This window comes from Palaemon carinicauda, chromosome 39 (genome assembly GCF_036898095.1).
Source record: "Palaemon carinicauda isolate YSFRI2023 chromosome 39, ASM3689809v2, whole genome shotgun sequence".
Classification (NCBI taxonomy): Eukaryota; Metazoa; Arthropoda; class Malacostraca; order Decapoda; family Palaemonidae; genus Palaemon; species Palaemon carinicauda.
The window spans coordinates 24,259,153-24,278,213 of record NC_090763.1 but is presented as its reverse complement, the minus strand read 5'-3'; the positions used below and the strand labels follow the sequence as shown (position 1 = coordinate 24,278,213).

Here is a 19,061-nt window from a genome sequence, read left to right as displayed (position 1 = left end):
TGACGCAGTGCGTCAACCTCAGCAACCCGGTAGGGTGTTGACTGCACAACCCAGTTTCGGATGAGGAACCCTCTGATGTGTACGTTGCTGAACAAGACGATCAGCCCCCAGCCCTGCTATCCATCCAGAAGATGCTGAAGAAGGAACGCTGCTCAGTCAGGCTGTGGATGAGTCTGGTAGGGACACTGTCATCCGTGGATCAATTTGTGTCACTAGGAAGACTACACCTCCGTCCTCTTCTATACCATCTAGCTTTTCACTGGAAAAAGGACAAGACGCTAGAAGCGGTCTCGATCCCGGTTTCCGGAAAGATAAAGTCTTGTCTGACTTGGTGAAAGGACTATATCAACCTTAGAGAGGGTCTTCCCCTGACTGTTCAGACTCCCAACCACGTTCTCTTCTCGGACGCATCGGACGTAGGCTGGGGTGCGACATTAGACGGTCGGGAATGCTCGGGATTTTGGAACTCGAGTCAAAGGACAATGCATTTCAACTGCAAGGAGCTACTGGCAGTACGTCTGACCTGGAAAAGTTTCAGGTCTCTCCTTCAAGGCAAAGTGGTGGAGGTGAACTCGGACAACACCACGGCTTTGGCGTACATCTCCAAGCAAGGAGGGACCTACTCTCTGACGTTGTACGAGATCGCAAGGGACCTCCTCACCTGGTCAAAAGGTCTAGACATATCACTAGTAACGAGGTTCATCCAAGGCAACTTGAATGTCATGGCAGATTGTCTCAGTCGGAAGGGACAAATAATTCCAACAGAATGGACCCTCCACAAGGATGTATGCAAGAGACTTTGGGCCACCTGGGGCCAGCCAACCATAGATCTCTTCGCAACCTCGATGACCAAGAGGCTCCCAATATTTTGCTCACCAATCCCGGACCCAGCAGCAGTTCATATAGATGCCTTTCTACTAGATTGGTCACATCTAGATCTATATGCATTCCCTCCGTTCAAGATTGTCAACAAGGTACTGCAGAAGTTCGCCTCTCACGAAGGGACAAGGTTGATGCTAGTTGCTTCCCTCTGGCCCGCGAGAGAATGGTTCACCGAGGTACTTCGATGGCTAGTAGACGTTCCCAGAACACTTCCCCTAAGGGTGGACCTTCTACGTCAGCCACGCGTAAAGAAGGTACACCAAGGCCTCCACGCTCTTCGTCTGACTGCCTTCAGACTATCGAAAGACTCTCGAGAGCTAGAGGCTTTTCGAAGGAGCCAGCCAGAGCGATTGCTAGAGCAAGGAGAACATCCACCCTTAGAGTCTACCAATCGAAGTGGGAAATCTTCCGAAACTGGTGCAAGTCAGTATCCGTATCCTCGACCAGTACCTCTGTAACTCAAATAGCTGACTTCCTCTTATATCTGAGGAAAGAACGATCTCTTTCAGCTCCCACTATCAAGGGTTACAGAAGCATGTTGGCATCAGTCTTCCGTCACAGAGGCTTAGATCTTTCCAACAATAAAGATCTACAGGACCTCCTTAAGTCTTTTGAGACCACGAAGGACCTTAAAGACTCTTTTCCTGGTATGCTTAGCCACAGCTAAAAGAGTCAGTGAGATTCATGCCTTCAGCAAGAACATCGGATTCTCATCCGAAACGGCTACATGTTCTACAACTTGGTTTTCTAGCCAAAAACGAGCTGCCTTCTCGGCCTTGGCCAATATCGTTCGATATTCCAAAACTTATCGTATGGTTGGAAATGAACTAGAAAGAGTCTTATGTCCTGTAAGAGCTCTTAAGTTCTATTTAAAACGAACTAAACCTTTACGAGGCCCGTCTGAAGCTTTATGGTGTTCAGTTAAGAAACCATCTTTGCCTATGTCAAAGAATGCTTTATCCTATTTTATCAGACTGTTAATACGAGAAGCTAATTCCCATCTGAATGAGGAAGACCAAGCTTTGCTGAAGGTAAGGACACACGAAGTTAGAGCTGTCGCAACTTCCGTGGCCTTTAAACAAAATAGATCTCTGCAAAGTATAATCGACGCAACCTATTGGAAAAGCAAGTCAGTGTTCGCGTCTTTTTATCTTAAGAATGTCCAGTCTCTTTACGAGAACTGCTACACTCTGGGACCATTCGTAGCAACGAGTGCAGTAGTGGGTGAGGGCTCAACCACTACAATTCCCTAATTCCATAACCTTTTTAATCTTTCTCTTGAAATGTTTTATTATTGTTTTTGGGTTGTCCGGAAGGCTAAGAAGACTTTCGCATCCTACTTGATTTGGCGGGTGGTCAAAGTCATTTCTTGAGAAGCGCCTAGATTAGAGGTTTTGATGAGGTCCTGTTGTATGGGTTGCAACCCTTGATACTTCAGATCCTAGGGGCCGCTCAGCATCCTAAGAGGATCGCGAGGCTCCGTAAGGAAGACGTACTTAAAAAGGCAGAGTAATTGTTCAAGTCGACTTCCTTACCAGGTACTTATTTATTTTATGTTTGTTATTTTGAATAACTGCTAAAATGAAATAAAAAATCCTTAGCTCATAATAATGTAAACAATTATTGCTGGTCTCTACCCACCCCCCTGGGTGTGAATCAGCTTATATAATCACCGGCTAAGTTTAATATTGAAAAATGTTATTTTTATAATAAAATAAATTTTTGAATATACTTACCCGGTGATTATATATTAAAGGACCCTCCCTTCCTCCCCAATAGAGACCCAGTGGACCGAGGAGAAAATTGAGTTCTGTGTTTACATTGAGTACTGAGTACCTGCACGACAGATGGCGCTGTTGAAGTACACCCCCTACCTGCATTGCGATCGCTGGCGGATTTTTAACGTAGAGTTTTCTGTCGAGCAACAGAGTTGCAGCTTATATAATCACCGGGTAAGTATATTCAAAAATTTATTTTATTATAAAAATAACATTTTTCCTAGTGGAGGTGAAAAGTATGTTGAAAAAGAATGTGCTAGAATTCATTTGAAACAGGTCTAGGGGCATCTACAGTTAACTCTTCCTGGTGGAGAAGTTAACTGAGATCTGGAGATTGGTCATTGAACCCTGTCTGAATGAGTTTATTCAACAAACTAAATTCAGGATACCTATCTATAAGCCATCATGAACAAGGTATTTCGCACCAGACTGCGTCTCTCCTTCAAAGGATTCCTTCATCGACCTAGTACCATGTCCTAACCAAGTACTGGTCAGGCCCTATCCGCCTACTCATCCCTATGATAGGCTAATAGAAGGTTGCTGGAGACTGGCATTTCCGAGGGAAGAAAAAGAACAAATTAGCTCCATTCTAGGGAATTCCCCACCGATCAATAAGGAAATCTCCCAGTTTTAAAAGCCATTTGTATTTTTCCTAGCTATACAAACCCCAAGTCCTTTAAAGTTAAACTTCCACCTCAATCACCCCTCACAGTCCTGAGGCAAAGATAAAAAATGAAGTGTCTTTGACAGGAAAGGTGTTAGGGCTACTCACCATTGCTCAACACATTGTTAATGATTTCAACAGCTGTTCTAGCTCTGCTACAGACATTCATCATTTTAAAGGACTCTGTATCTAGGAAACACACAAATTACTTTTAAATTCTTTTATATTTTAAATGTTTATCCAATATTTATTTTCATTAACTGCCAAAATTCATAACGATAGTAGAGGGCTTTTGTCATATGCCTGGGTACAGTGGTGCAACTAACGCTTTATGACAGCTGTCATGCGAGTCGTCTGGAGGCATAATTATGATCAGTAACCTTTTACAGCCTTCCAATACATTTGTCGAAGATTTATACAGTACTACATTGAATGCTTTTGTAATGTAATTGTTCATTGTAAAAAGGGTTAATGAGATTTGCATATTTATTTTTCTCTTAGACAGTTGATTAACAACTACCAAAGGGAGGAATTTTAGTTTGGAGTTATAAATTCCTTGTGATTGTTCCATTCACAGCTGAAGGAGTACCTATTAAAATGCCATCACTGTCTCCTACTATGATGGAAGGAACAATTATCAAATGGCTGAAGAAAGAAGGTGATACAGTAAGCCCAGGAGATGTTCTTTGTGACATTCAAACAGATAAAGCTGTCGTTGCCCTGGATACAGAGGAAGAGGGCATTTTAGCAAAGATTTTGGTAGGTTCTGAAGTAAAGTTCCAGTGGTTTCCCTTATATTTTATTAAATTGCCCGTGCATGCTGTAATCTTAAAGTGGTTTTCTTTTTAAACATTACAGAAGTAGGAGCTCATCTATATGGTCACTGAATAGAACTACAAAGATAAATGTGTATTATAGTACTTCATAATATGCTATACTGATTATCTTAGTATTGTACACTGATTATATATGCTTGCTTTCATGCTTAATCCTTTATAGTACATTACGTCTACTATACAAGGTGGCTTTTTATTGGCTTACTGAACCCTTTTATTGGTAGGAATAGAAGTTGATAGTGCTGTATTGCTATTTATTTTATTTGTACCATATTTTTTATGGCTGAATATCTTTGAGGTATTAGCTGAAAAGAATAAGAATAGGAATTTTATTCTAAATGAGTACAGTGAACCCTCGCTACTTCGCTGTTCGACCATCGCGGATTCACCACTTCGCGGATTTTTTCCATAACTCATATATATACAGTAATATATATATATATATATATATATATATATATATATATATATATATATATATATATATATATATATATATATATGCATGTATTTATGTATATATGTATGTATGTATATATGTAGGTATGTATATGTGTATACATATAAATATATATATATATATATATATATATATATACACACACACACATATATATATATATATAAATATATATATATATATATATATATATATATATATATATATATATATATATATATATATATATATATATATCTAAAGTAGGAAGATGTGATGTAGTTCTAAGGGAAAAGTATGGGAAATATGTCTGGGTAATAAGCAAAGCTCTACCTCCAGTTTGTTTCTTCATTATGATCAGAGATAAACGTAAACAAAACATTGGTTGCCATTTTTTATCGTGCTTTTTAGCGTGTTTAGGAAATGCATGATATAAAATCGCCTTTAATATTTGTGCCTGTTTTAGTTTAGGGTACTGTAGTACATGCATTAAGTGTTCTGTACATTAAAGGGTAGTTTGTTAACAGTACTACGTACAAGGGAAGGTTTTAAAAGTCTGAATATACATGTTGAATAAATAGGTAAATATGGTGTCACTACTTCACGGATTTTCACCTATCGCGGCCGCGTCTGGAACCTATCTACCGCGATAAACGAGGGTTCACTGTAGTTGCATCTTTCACTTGGTAAAGTATCATTTGTTTTCCTGTCTATAGTAAAATTTTCCACTGCAATTAAATCTCACTACTACAATGAATTAAAGAAAGGAAGATTTGTTTACCATTACAGTGCAATGTACAAATATAGCAGGTGAATAATTGGCCTTGAGACATGTGGTAAAACCTACTATAATTGAGTCGGCAAAAAGTTTCAACGTTTACCATTGGTTGTTAATTTCTTTCGTTGAGTGAATTTTCTATGATATGAGTAGATCTGAATTCCGATTTATTTTTATTCTCATCTTTTTTAATTTTCATTCTGGGTGTGGTTATGAATGGATTATTATTGAAAGATAAGATTATTGAAATAGGGTATGAATTTTCATATTATTAAACCCTTTATGTGCAGACATTCTCATTAATGTGTACTCTTGATTGTAGCCAAAATAATAATATTTTGTCATGAAAATGTATTGCCTGTCACATCTTTCTTTGCTTTTGCAAAGTCTCATTATCAAGGTGTAAGCACAAACTCAAGATCATATGGGTATTACGTATTCCAATATTTGTGAGGGACACTCTTACCCTCAGTTTGCTGACACAAAGTCTCTTGATGTCTGGTGAATTACAAAGATCCATGAAGTATTAGTAGACTGATATGGGTACCATTGTGTCCTATGTAGGAATTAGTTCCTTTTACTTTTCCGGGTGCTGGCATGTATCCTTTTCTCATTGTGATACTGAGATTTGTGAGTGATTCTTTAATTGGAGCCATTACAAATTCTGTTATTTTGCAGCTGGAATATTTGATTTTGGTGATGATGCCAGCGGTGACTCATTCCTGGACAATCTTTGTGAAGTTCATAGTGAGCTTGCTTCGGCAATCATGAAGGATGTCGACAATAGTGTAAATACTGTAGCTCAGTGCCCACAGTCGGAAGTATCAGACACTGAAGCCTTCACAGAGTCAAAGCTAAGCTTAGATTATGATGGAGAGTGTCACGCAGATCTCTCAGATGGTGGAAAACTAGAGGGAGTTTGTAAAACTCAATCCAGTTATCCCAAATTATTGGATACTACCTGCATTAGTGATGTTACTTTGCCATCAGGTAGGACTTTTGGCATAGAGGAAACAAAAATTGATTCAGAGCCCATAGTGAGTAATAAAAGGGACTCGGTTGAAACAAACACACCAACAAAGTTAGTAGATGATCAAAACTCAACTCTTGAATCAAAATTAGTTGATACTGTAGAATTAGTCATTGATAGTGCCCCATCCATTGAAATCTCTCATGAAGCAGTGTTAATAGATGAGTCAGAATTAGTTTTGGAGAAAACCAAGGAAATTCAAAATGAGATGAAATTAGTAGGCAGTGCAAAGTTAATTGTGAATACAGTGGCAGCAGAGGCAGTCCATTTAGAAGAAGAGTTAGCATTCAATGATGTACCAAAAAAAATTTGTCATGATGAAAATTTGATAGACAGTGCAAAATTAATGACAAATAATATTTTAGCAAATAAAATCCCAGATGAACCCGCATTACTCTTGAATGATGTAACAAAGGATATCCTTGAAACAAAATTGTTTGATGATGCAAATTTAATTTTGGATAATGATGTACCAAATCGTGAGATGTCATCTATTGCTGATATCCACAAACTTGACAGCAAACTTTGTGAATTAACAGCTGGTGTTGATCATCCGGAACATCTCCCTCCTGACTGTCAGGTACAGTACTATATCAATTAATAGCACTGCTGTCTTGTTATGGGGAAGCAATGCTTTTGTGCTCTAAAGCTTTGCAATTCATTGATGCTTTGTATGTTGGCATACAGGGAATGTGGTGTGCACTTTTAAGTACAGTAATTCCAGGTTTCTTATTCTATCTAAGTCTGGTAATTTAGGCAAGATTTTTCTTCTGTAACTGGTACTGTATATTGTAATGTCAAGTTCAGCATTTACATGCAAGTTTTAATAATTTGTGTGGTAAAGCTAGATAAAAAATAAATGTGGTATTCAATGCCATATAAATTACCATGTGACACCTAAGCCAACATTAACACAATGCAATGCACTTCTCAGACCCTAACTGATTATTCTAATTTTTACAGTTGTTGCAAATGTGGGTGGTAGTACTGCACTGTAATCATTTTCAGTATATTATGGCAATATTATTATTATAATTAAAACCTTGCCTGCAATAACTTTCAGTGAGATTTTTATGGAAAAAAAATATTGGTACTGTGCTGTAATTGAGGGTTTTCAATATTTATAAACAAATTGATCATCCTTATCAATGTTAGGTACATTAAGGGAATGTTCAGTTGTGCTATGAATTGGTTCTTTGGTGTTACTCAAAGAAAGAAGAAATATATTTTCAGATTTGGACTGTATTTATGAATACAGTACTGTAGTTCAGTAACACTGACTTTTATTTGGCATTGTGTTTATACAGGGCTGATAAAAATACAAGGTAAAAGATCAATTTAGCAAACTCTTCAACAGTTGATAAAAAAAGTTTGGAGAGTACATGGTATCTGTATGGCAACATTGTTGTTTCTGACTGGTATTGGGAAAAGGTAGACTGGACCAACACATGGGAGTTTGTTTTCTCTACCTAGTCATGTCTGCATGTGTACCATAATTTCTTTAATTCTTTGCTTGAGGTTTCGTATGTTTTTCATGAAATCAAGTTATTAAAAAGTGAAAACTTCACTTCTTAATTGCACCATAATTGAGTCTCTTTACTTTCTCATATGTTTAAGATTGGTTAGAAATAGATTAACTATAATATTAAGTAACTCAGGTGGCCTAGGAATGTCAAACAAACAAAATTGTTATTGGTTTTGAACACTAGTGCACTTTTATGGGGCAAAATAATGACCTTACGCTTCCTAAGTTAGTATTTTGGCCCATCTGGATCAGATCAAAATAGTTGTAGAGTTCTCAAAACCACTTTGAAAATGTTGACAACTGCATTGTATTTTGCAGTTCTGAACCTTCAGGGACTTCAGTGTGCTGTGAATTTATATTTTTAAGTACAGTACTGTACAGTATGCTGTGAATGCAATATGCAGCATATATGTTCCTAGTTATCAAACAATTAGTTAATTGTTCTGGAGGTAGAGTACTTATTTGGTAAAAAGGTTCAGTAGCTTGGAAATGTAAAACTAGTATAATTTTTTTTAAATTTTAAGTGTAGGCCTACCATGAAATCAAAGGGAGCATATATAATCATTGTATCTAACTATGTATTTAGAGAGAATATTTGTTATATTTCTTCACTTGTTGCAATTCCCAAAGCTAGTTTCAGTTTCTTTAGTATTTTTCTAATTTTAAGGTCCCAAAGATGGCTCCAATTTGCGATGCTAACTTAAATTTTTCCTTATTTTCATAACCCAAGGTTCCAGAGGATACGAAAGACGTAAAGATTGGAACCCTCATAGCTCTTCTGGCACCTGAGGGGGAAGACTGGCAGTCGGTTACAATGCCCGCTTCAGAAAGTGCTGCTCCAAGTCCTGCAGCAGAAACTCCATCGCCCGCTGCTCAAGTTAGTCAAGTTGCTACAGCAGCAGCAGGTGATGGAGGTCATTTACATGGGTGAGGATTATTGTCATTTTATATACTACAGACTGTCATAGATAATCTCATTGATGGTCTTGGTGAAGTTTGAAATATCTTTGGATAATTAAATGTAAAGTATAGCTGAAGTTTGAAATATCTTTGGATAATTAAATGTAAAGTATAGCCTTATTGTCAGACATCATTAAATTGTTAGTTGAATACAGTATAAAATTAAGGGGGATTGATATAAAACATTTTTTTTTATTCCTTGATTTGCTTAGGATTTGGCAAGGATAATTAAATTTGTAAGGTAAAAACTTTCACATATAGAAAATTGGGAAGGGCAAGTTGATGAAAATAATGGGAGAAGAGAGGCACAGCTCATAAAGCACTGAATATGTAATCTAGATTGCAGAAACATTTGAACCAAAGAGCTTTATTATCTATAACATAAGATGCAGGTAGACATAGTGTAGTATATGCAGAGGGTAGAGATATCCTGAACTACCAGTGCAGTATCTGTGGTGTGAAACAGTTGATGGGAAAAATTTCTCCAATATGGGAATTATCTATGATTCAGAAGCTAAGAGGGTGAATGTGTCCTGTTTTCCTGTGAAATTGATGCTTATTGTGGACAATTGATTGCTGAGAAAAAGAGATTCTGTTCTAAGCTCTTCATGAGTATATGTATACAGTACTGTATATCAGGTTTGGAAATATTTAATAGTTGTATTTTTTTTTTAGCAATTTTGGCCCTTCTGTTCGACTGCTGTTAGAGCAGTATGGTTTGACTCCTGATCAAGTGCCTCATGGTGGTCCTCATGGCATTCTTCTCAAAGGAGATGTCCTTAAGATGATTAAAGAAAAGAATCTTCAACCCATACCTCTTCCACCAGGTAAGATTTAAAATATTTGTTCATGGTGCTGAAATTTACTGTTGTTGGACTTTTAATAAACTATTCTCCAGGCAAGTGCTTCCCAGGTATGCAGTCACTAGTGGCTTAAAAGTAAATTAACCAAGATGATTTGAGTAACCTTGTTGTAAGGCAACTGGCCAACACAAAAAATGCACTTAATTGCAACCAAAAGGTAGTACTGTATATTTTTATATTTGAAATTATTTCTATTCAAAGGGGATTATAAGTTGTCTATATTTCTTGTTTTTGTAAATATGGAATTCAAAGTTTTATGTAACAAATGCTAGATAGGTCCTCAATTATTTTAAACCTTATCTTCTACTAAAAGAAAGTGTTCCTTAATTATTTTAAACCTTATCTTCTACTAAAAGAAAGTGTCAGTTTTTTTTTTCATTAGATAGAGCACTTCATTGTACTCTAACAACTTATGATTAAATTTATTTTCCAGTTGCCCCTCCTGAAGTGCTAAAACCTGCTGTGGGAACAGCAGCACCTCCTACTCCAGCTATAACACCTCCTGCTGGGCCACCACCAAAACCACTTCCTGGGGTTTCAGAAGATGGTTTTGAAGATATTGAGATTACAAATATACGAAGAATCATTGCCAGAAGACTGACACAGTCTAAGGTGATTGCTATCTTAATACAGTAATACCTCGGGTTACAAAATTAATTCGTTCCGGAGTGGCTTTCATATCATGATTTTCTCGTATAATGAGTCACGTTTTACATGTAAATCGCCTAATTCGTTTCAAGCCCTACGCAAACACCTCATTCAATTTTATAATGAAGCTACAGTATAACCACAATGAAATAGAGCCAAATACATTTGAATCATTCAATATACCTAACCTAACCATTAATACCTGTAAATGAAGTAGATATTAGAACATAATGCAATAATAAATGGAAAATAATACAAAAATTATGTGAAAATGTGGAACCTTATCTTTCAAGTGAGGCTATGTTCGAAAGCGAAAGTGGCGGCAGAGTAGGTCAAACAGCAGAAAACATTAACACTCAACTTTACGAAACACATTAACAAATGGCAGAAAACATAAACACTACAAAAAATTAAAAATTTTTATGCCTGTTTCTAATTTTTAAATTTCTTTTTACTTTACATTTTGCACTTTCTAATTTTAAATATTTAACTTAGCCAGTGAATATATATAGCTGCAACTCTGTTGCTCGACAGACAAAAAACTGTAAAAAACTCGCCAGCGATCGCTATACAGGTTGCGGGTGTGCCCATCAGCGCCAACTGTCGGCCAGATACCATACTCAATGTAAACAAAGACTCAATTTCTTCTCTGTCGACGTGTCGACCAGACGTACTTTTACTCGCTGTAGAACCTGGAGTTTTCTCAACATATTTGGTGAAGTACTTCATTTTGGTTTGAGCTTTCGCAGTGCAGGTGTTTTATCTTCATCTTAAATCTTGAACTCGTTTTGGATAGATGTAATTTTTGGTGACAAAGATAGTATGGACTTTCTTTGACTTTTAAATGGCCGACCCTTCCCTTAGACGGAAGTGTGTTTAGGCTTTTAGTAATTATCTTATCACGTTATAATTAATTATAGATTTTCCTCTATATATTTTATATCTCACCGCCTTTATTAGGCCTCTTCGATTAACTTTCCATTTATAATAAACATAAAATATAAATTTTAATGTTTTGTTTATATGCGACCTTTCCTGAGAGTAGGCGGTCCTAACTTGGAAACCGAAGTTAAACAACGTTAAGCCCTTTCAATCGTAATAGCTTTTAAAGAGCTAATGATTTAAAACTTTTTAAATGAATATTTTTAATAAATATTTTATGAAAGAATTTCTTTGAATAGTCTTCGTACTGTTTTCAAAGATGAACTAACGTTTAGTTTATTTATGCTACGCAGTTTGCGCTCTATCATTACGATAGAGAGAGAGAGTATCACGGTTTCACTTTGCAGAAAGAGTAAATCGATTCTGACGTTTTGTTCATTCTTCTTTCAAAGCTTAAATGTTTTAAATTCTATTTTAAAGGAACTTTTTAATTGAAAAACCTTTCAGTTTTTTCCTTTGGTCAAATAACATGTTTTTTTGACGAAATGTAATTGGGCTCTTCTCTTAGGTGCGAAATCAAGAGAGAAAGAGAGAGAGAGATAGAGACGGAGGGAGAGAGATGAGAGAAAACGTTCCGTTCAAGCGGGTAACGTTGTTCTCGAGTTACTCTCGTCCCTAGTCTCTGTACGGGGAGAAAGGATAAAACGTTTTTAGTTTTTTTTTTTTTCTCTTCCCCAGGCAATGTACGGTGAGAGATTGAAAACGTAGTTTTGAATGAACTAGTGTTTCTTCTCTTCCCCAGCCACTGATTTTTTTTTTCTATCTTAAAAGATGTTTACTGTTTTTTTTGCTGGTATTAATGTGCTTGCATTATACGACTGATTTCGCATTTACTACCTTTTGATGAGGGTAGAATTGCGTGCTTCAGGTAGAAATCAGTAAAAGTTTCGATTTCAGTGAAATAAGTGCAAACAAAATCGAAGTGATAAAGTGATATTGCGCAAAGTGTTACAGTGTTGCGTCCGAGGGTTCGTCTGTTCGTGCCTGTCGTTCACCTAGTCCGGGACCTCTTGCAAGCTCCCAAGCCCAGGGGAGAAGTAATGTCGTACGACTTATGGGTTCGAGAGGCCTTGATCAGCGAACAGACGTTTCCCTCTATGGTATCGGGTGTATCTTACCAAGATCTCCCCTACCATAAGGCGAGAGAGACAATTTTCTCCTCGTCATCCGAAGGCTTTTCGCATAAGAAACCTGATACAAGGTTTCGAGGCCCTTAAGCGAAAGTCAGTCCTTTCAGGACAGGTCCAGCGTCCTGGTTGCAGCCATTAGGACAGCTCTGACCCTATGCAGTCATCTGAAAACTGCTCGCCGCCTAACAAAAGCGTAACACAGACTCCGAGAGTCTTTTTTGTTGGCAAAGTGTTGCGGTCACAGACGTTACCCTCGTCTCTTACCGCAACCATTTCCGTTGATCCTAAATGGGTTGTACGGCAAGACATGCAGAATAAGCTTGCCTCCCTTATGGAAGACTATTCTGCCGATTAGTCCGTTGAGCCTAGCCGTTTATCTCATCGAGATCCTGGCTTTCAGCCAACCTAACGTTCCTTTGTGCGTCCTGTTGACGTTGGCGTAGCTAAGTCACGTCAGTCAGGTTGTTTAGAACCACACTCGATGCGGTCTCGTGTGGATTTTCAGCCACATTTGGACGTTAGGCCACTTGCTGATGCTCCTGTTGACGTTCAGGACGTTCGCTAACAATCGGAGTTGACTTGTTTTGACGCTGTGCGTCAACCTCCGCATTCTAGAGTTGTTTTGACTGCTCAGTCTAGGCAGTCAAAGCAGTCTCGAGTGGACGCTGTGCGTCCTCACGCACCTGTTGTTATTGACAGTTCACAGACTGTCAAGCAGTTACATGACGTTGCGTCCTGGTCTCTCGCACCTGTTGTTGTTGACAGTTCACAGACTGTCAAGCAGTTACATGACGTTGCGTCCTGGTCCGCTACTAATGCACCAGTGAGTGTGGACTCTGCTTGTAAAGCATTGCCACCACGGTAAGTCTCTCCCTTGCTTGAGACTCAGCTATTATCGGACAAGGTTCCTTTAGATGAGGAAGTTGCTGTTCCCCCTCCTACTGATATTCCCTTGAGGACTCTGTCAGACGGAGAGGAGCCTAAAGCTGCTTAGCCCTCTATGGACTTTAATTAAATCATGCTGATTTTTAAGGATCTTTGTCCGGATCTTTTTGTAACTGCTGCTTCTCGTTCGCCTAAACGTCAGAGCTTACACTAGGCCTAGCTACTTCGAAGCCGTTGTTTATAAGCTAGTGCTCTCTCGCTCTCCTAGAGAGCTTTACGTTTGCTAGGCGACTGGTTTATCACCAGGAGGAGTTTGGGGGATACAGCCTTTGCTTTCCCTTCTTTTAAACTGGCTTATAGAGCGAGAGTCTGATATGACACGAGAGAAGTTCTCGGCTTGGGAGTTCCTGCCTCTGCCCAGATAGACTTCTCAAATCTCGTAGACTCTCCCTGGCGCCTGGCCAGGAGACGCTCCAAGATTTTACAGGTCAACTTCACAGCTGTTTTCGAGCCTTTGAAGTTTTGCTGTACAATTATGTCATGCATAAACAAGGCTTTCAGGGATGGCTCCAATGATCTGACAGCCACGTTCTCTGCAGGGACAAGTCCCTCAGGGATGGCTCCATAATTTGGCAGCCATGTTCACTGCAGGAGTACGTAAGAGGCAAGTGCGCTCAATGTGTTCATTGTCAAGACAAACTTCACGATGAAGTCTACCAGGCTGTCTTGACAGCATTTATGGAAGGCGACTGGATGGTCTCTCTCGACCTTCAGGAGGCATACTTCCACATTCCTATACACCCAGATTCCCAACCGTTTCTGAGGTTTGTTCATAGGAATGTGGGGTACCAGTTTCGAGCTATCGGAGATCAGAGCCTCCCTGTACTTGGACGACTGGCTTCTCAGAGCCTCTTCCAGTCGTCGCTGTCTGAAGGATCTCAAGTGGACTCTAGATCTGACCAAGGAATTGGGACTCCTAGTCAATTTGGAAAAGTCTCAGCTGGTCCCATCCCAAACTATTCTGTATTTAGGGATGGAGATTCACAGTCTAGCTTTTCGGGCTTTTCCGTCGGCCCCCCAGAATAGATCAAGCCCTGCTATCCATCCAGAAGATGTTGAAGAAGGAACGCTGCTCAGTCAGGCTGTGGATGAGTCTGATAGGGACGCTGTCATCCCTGGAACAATTTGTATCACTAGGAAGACTACACCTCCGTCCTCTTCAATTCCATCTGGCTTTTCACTGGAAAAAGGACAAGACGCTAGAGGCGGTCTCGATCCCGATTTCCGGAAAGATAAAGTCTTGTCTGACTTGGTGGAAGGACAATGTCAACCTAAGAGAGGGTCTTCCCCTGGCTGTTCAGACTCCCAACCACGTTCTCTTCTCGGACGCATCGGACTTGGGCTGGGGCGCGACACTGGACGGTCGGGAATGCTCAGGTCTGTGGAACGCGAGTCAGAGGAGCATGCATATCAACTGCAAGGAGCTGTTGGCAGTTCATCTGGCCTTGAAAAGCTTCGAGTATCTCCTTCGAGGCAAAGTAGTGGAAGTAAACTCGGACAACACCACGGCCTTGGCGTACATCTCCAAACAAGGAGGTACCCACTCACTGACGTTGTACGAGATCGCAAGGGACCTGCTCATCTGGTCAAAAGGTCAAGACATCTCCCTAGTAACGAGGTTCATCCAAGGCGACTTGAACGTCATAGCAGATTGTCTCAGTCGGAAAGGGCAAGTAATTCCAACCGAATGGACCCTCCACAAGGATGTGTGCAAGAGACTTTGGGCCACTTGGGGTCAACCAACCATAGATCTCTTTGCAACCTCGCTGACCAAGAGGCTTCCAATCTATTGCTCCCCAGTCCCGGACCCAGCAGCAATACATATAGATGCCTTCCTCCTAGATTGGTCACATCTGGATCTCTACGCATTCCCACCGTTTAAGATTGTCAACAAGGTACTGCAGAAGTTCGCCTCTCACGAAGGGACAAGGTTGACGTTAGTTGCTCCCCTCTGGCCCGCGAGAGAATGGTTCACCGAGGTACTTCGATGGTTAGTAGACTTTCCCAGAAGTCTTCCTCTAAGGGTAGACCTTCTACGTCAGCCACACGTAAAGAAGGTACACCAAAGCCTCCACGCTCTTCGTCTGACTGCCTTCAGACTATCGAAAGACTCTCGAGAGCTAGAGGCTTTTCGAAGGAGGCAGCCAGTGCGATTGCTAGAGCAAGGAGAGCGTCTACCATTAGAGTCTACCAATCGAAGTGGGAAGTCTTCCGAGACTGGTGCAAGTCAGTTTCTGTATCCTCGACCAGTACCTCTGTAGCTCAAATAGCTGATTTTCTCTTATACCTGAGAAAAGGACGATCCCTTTCAGCTCCCACTATCAAGGGCTACAGAAGCATGTTGGCATCGGTCTTCCGGCATAGAAGCTTAGATCTTTCCAACAATAAAGATCTGCAAGACCTCCTTAAGTCTTTTGAGACCACCAAGGAGCGTCGTTCGGCTACCCCTGGATGGAATTTAGACGTGGTACTAAGATTCCTCATGTCAGACAGGTTTGAGCCGTTACAATCAGCCTCCCTGAAAGATCTCACTCTTAAGACTCTTTTCCTGGTATGCTTAGCCTCGGCTAAAAGAGTCAGTGAGATTCATGCCTTCAGCAAGAACATCGGATTTTCGTCGGAAAAAGCTACTTGTTCGCTGCAACTTGGTTTTCTAGCCAAAAATGAGCTGCCTTCTCGGCCTTGGCCTAAATCTTTCGATATTCCCAGCTTATCAGAGATCGTAGGCAATGAACTAGAAAGAGTCTTATGCCCTGTTAGAGCTCTTAAGTTCTATTTAAAGCGTACTAAACCTTTACGAGGCCAATCTGAAGCTTTATGGTGTTCAGTTAAGAAACCATCCTTGCCTATGTCAAAGAATGCTTTGTCATACTTTATCAGATTGTTAATACGAGAAGCTCATTCACATCTGAGTGAGGAAGACCGAGCTTTGCTTAAGGTGAAGACGCACGAAGTTAGAGCTGTAGCAACTTCCGTGGCCTTTAAGCAAAATAGATCTCTGCAAAGTATAATGGACGCAACCTATTGGAGAAGCAAGTCAGTGTTCGCGTCATTTTACTTGAAAGATGTCCAGTCTCTTTACGAGAACTGCTACACACTGGGACCATTCGTAGCAGCGAGTGCAGTAGTGGGTGAGGGCTCAACCACTACAATTCCCTAATTCCATATCCTTTTAATCTGTCTCTTGAAATGTTGTTTTTTATGGGTTGTCCGGAAGGCTAAGAAGCCTTTCGCATCCTGGTTGATTTGGCGGGTGGTCAAAGTCATTTCTTGAGAGCGCCCAGATTAGGGGTTTGATGAGGTCCTGTTGTATGGGTTGCAGCCCTTGATACTTCAGCTCCTAGGGGTCTGTCAGCATCCTAAGAGGATCGCGAGGCTCCGTAAGAAAGACGTACTTATAAGGCAGAGTAATCGTCTAAGTCGACTTCCTTACCAGGTACCTATTTATTTTGTTTTTGTTATTTTGATAACTTCTAAAATGAAATAAAAACTCTTAGCTCATAAGATGTAAACATATTTAACTGGTCTCTACCCACCACCCTGGGTGTGAATCAGCTATATATATTCACCGGCTAAGTTAAATATTTAAAAATGATATTTTAATTATAAAATAAATTTTTGAATATACTTACCCGGTGAATATATAAATTAAACGACCCTCCCTTCCTCCCCAATAGAGACGCAGTGGGATGAGAAGAAATTGAGTCTTTGTTTACATTGAGTATGGTATCTGGCCGACAGTTGGCGCTGATGGGCACACCCGCAACCTGTATAGCGATCGCTGGCGAGTTTTTTACAGTTTTTTGTCTGTCGAGCAACAGAGTTGCAGCTATATATATTCACCGGGTAAGTATATTCAAAAATTTATTTTATAATTAAAATATCATATTTCATCAGTTTCTTCTTCACTTCCACTTTTTCAATTTTTTCAGATCACTTTGACCTTAACCTTGGCCTACTAATTTCCTATCAAAGGTTTCGGCCTCTTTCTTGTCCGAGCTGGCAGCCTCCCCATGCGGTACCACTGAATGAATACCAGTCCATCTCTTGAATTTCTCAAACCACTCACGTGAAGCCTTGAACTCTGTGAGTGCCTGCTGCAATGTTGTTTCTCCTGTGTCGTCTTAGGCCTCAGCATGCACGAGATCACCGAAAATGACACTGGCCTTGTGGCAGATTATTGTTTCGGTGATCGTGTCACCCGCCATTTCCTTGTCGTTAATCCAGAGGAGAAGAAATCTCTCCATCTTATTATGGACGTGGCTTCAATTACTTGAAAGGACAGTCATGCCCTTAGAAGGTGTTGTTGCTTTGATGGTTTCTTTCTGCTTAAGGATGGTGCCTATCGTCGATAGCTATTGTCCATACTCCTTAGCAATCACACTCAACTGCATGCATGCCTCATATTTCTTGATCATCTCCATCTTTGTCTCCATAGAAAGCATCCTCCTCTCCTTTACTTGAACATCAGCAACATTCTTGAGACCCATGCTATAGAATTACGGGTTGAATAAAGCAACACGAAAATTATAAGTACGAAATCAAAATCACCTACATGAATTAAATCTGAACGATTAGCGTTGCCGAAACAGAATGATGGAGTAACCATTACGAAAGCAGGACGATGGTGGTTAGTTTATAGTTTGTGCGATGCACGAATTTTAAAATTATTTTTTTGTCAGCCAAGCAAATTTTGTTTCGTATCCTGAGGGTTTTTTTCATAATATGAGCCAAAAAAACTCTTTATGTCTTTTCTTATACAGAAATTTTTGTATCCTGAGATATTGCTGTACTGTACAACATATTAGGTTTTTGTTAGAATATTTATACTGTACTGATGATTTTTTTTAAATTTCTGTATTATTATAATAACAGAGTCAAGTTCTTGGATTATTTTTTCCCCAGCAGCTAGTGTTTGTAAAAGACTTTATCTTGAGGAATTTTCCAAACAGATTTTCTTCACACTATTTTGTGGAGCTTCATGTCCCTTGTGATATGTAACTATAGTCAATTTCTTTTAGCGATGCAGATTTGCACCGACTCGCAGCGGTGCCCTTTTAGCTCGGAAAAGTTTCCTGGTCGCTGATTGGTTAGACGAGATAATTCTAACCAATCAGCGATCAGGAAACTTTTCCGAGCTAAAGGGGCACTGCTGCGAGTCGGTGCAAATCTGCATCGATAAAAGAAATGGACTATAGTGCATGTATTCTTTCATGAAATATTCAGTCATTTCATCCCACATCTCCTTTCTGTTGTTTTATAATTCACTGTATTCTTTTATTTTTAATACAGTATAGTGATTTCCTTTTATTTGTTTTCTACAATGAAAACTTCTTTTTTTTTTTAAATTTCCAGAGTGGCATAGCCCATTCTTATGGGACTCTTGAATGCAGAGCAGATGAATTAATTGCCTTGAGGAAGCAATACAAGCTGGAAGGCATTAATGTCAGCATCAATGATATCATCATCAAAGCGGTTGCTGTTGCTCTTACTTCATGCCCAGAGATGAATTGTGTATGGCAAGGGGATCAGGTTAGTTCAAATGGTTTGTATTTCTTTTTAAAGTGGTTAGATTTTGTTTCAAATTGTATTAATGCCAAAGCAAGAACTTCTTAATTAAATTACTAGTTATAAGTATGAA

At 39.5% G+C, this 19,061-nt stretch overlaps 1 protein-coding gene across 2 annotated transcripts in view; it reads left to right on the top strand.

Moving 5' to 3' along the window:
* The window catches only part of LOC137631084 (pyruvate dehydrogenase protein X component-like), a 61,723-nt gene that overhangs the window by 23,723 nt on the left and 18,939 nt on the right, over nucleotides 1-19,061 (top strand). The window contains exons 2-6 of one of the 2 annotated variants that reach the window (XM_068362706.1): nucleotides 3,902-4,083; nucleotides 8,663-8,859; nucleotides 9,568-9,719; nucleotides 10,189-10,367; nucleotides 18,776-18,952. In XM_068362706.1, coding sequence (XP_068218807.1) covers nucleotides 3,902-4,083; nucleotides 8,663-8,859; nucleotides 9,568-9,719; nucleotides 10,189-10,367; nucleotides 18,776-18,952 — 887 coding nt within the window. Of the gene's footprint in view, nucleotides 1-3,901; nucleotides 4,084-6,055; nucleotides 6,988-8,662; nucleotides 8,860-9,567; nucleotides 9,720-10,188; nucleotides 10,368-18,775; nucleotides 18,953-19,061 lie in introns of both variants that reach the window. The other variant, XM_068362705.1, reaches the window with a different exon arrangement.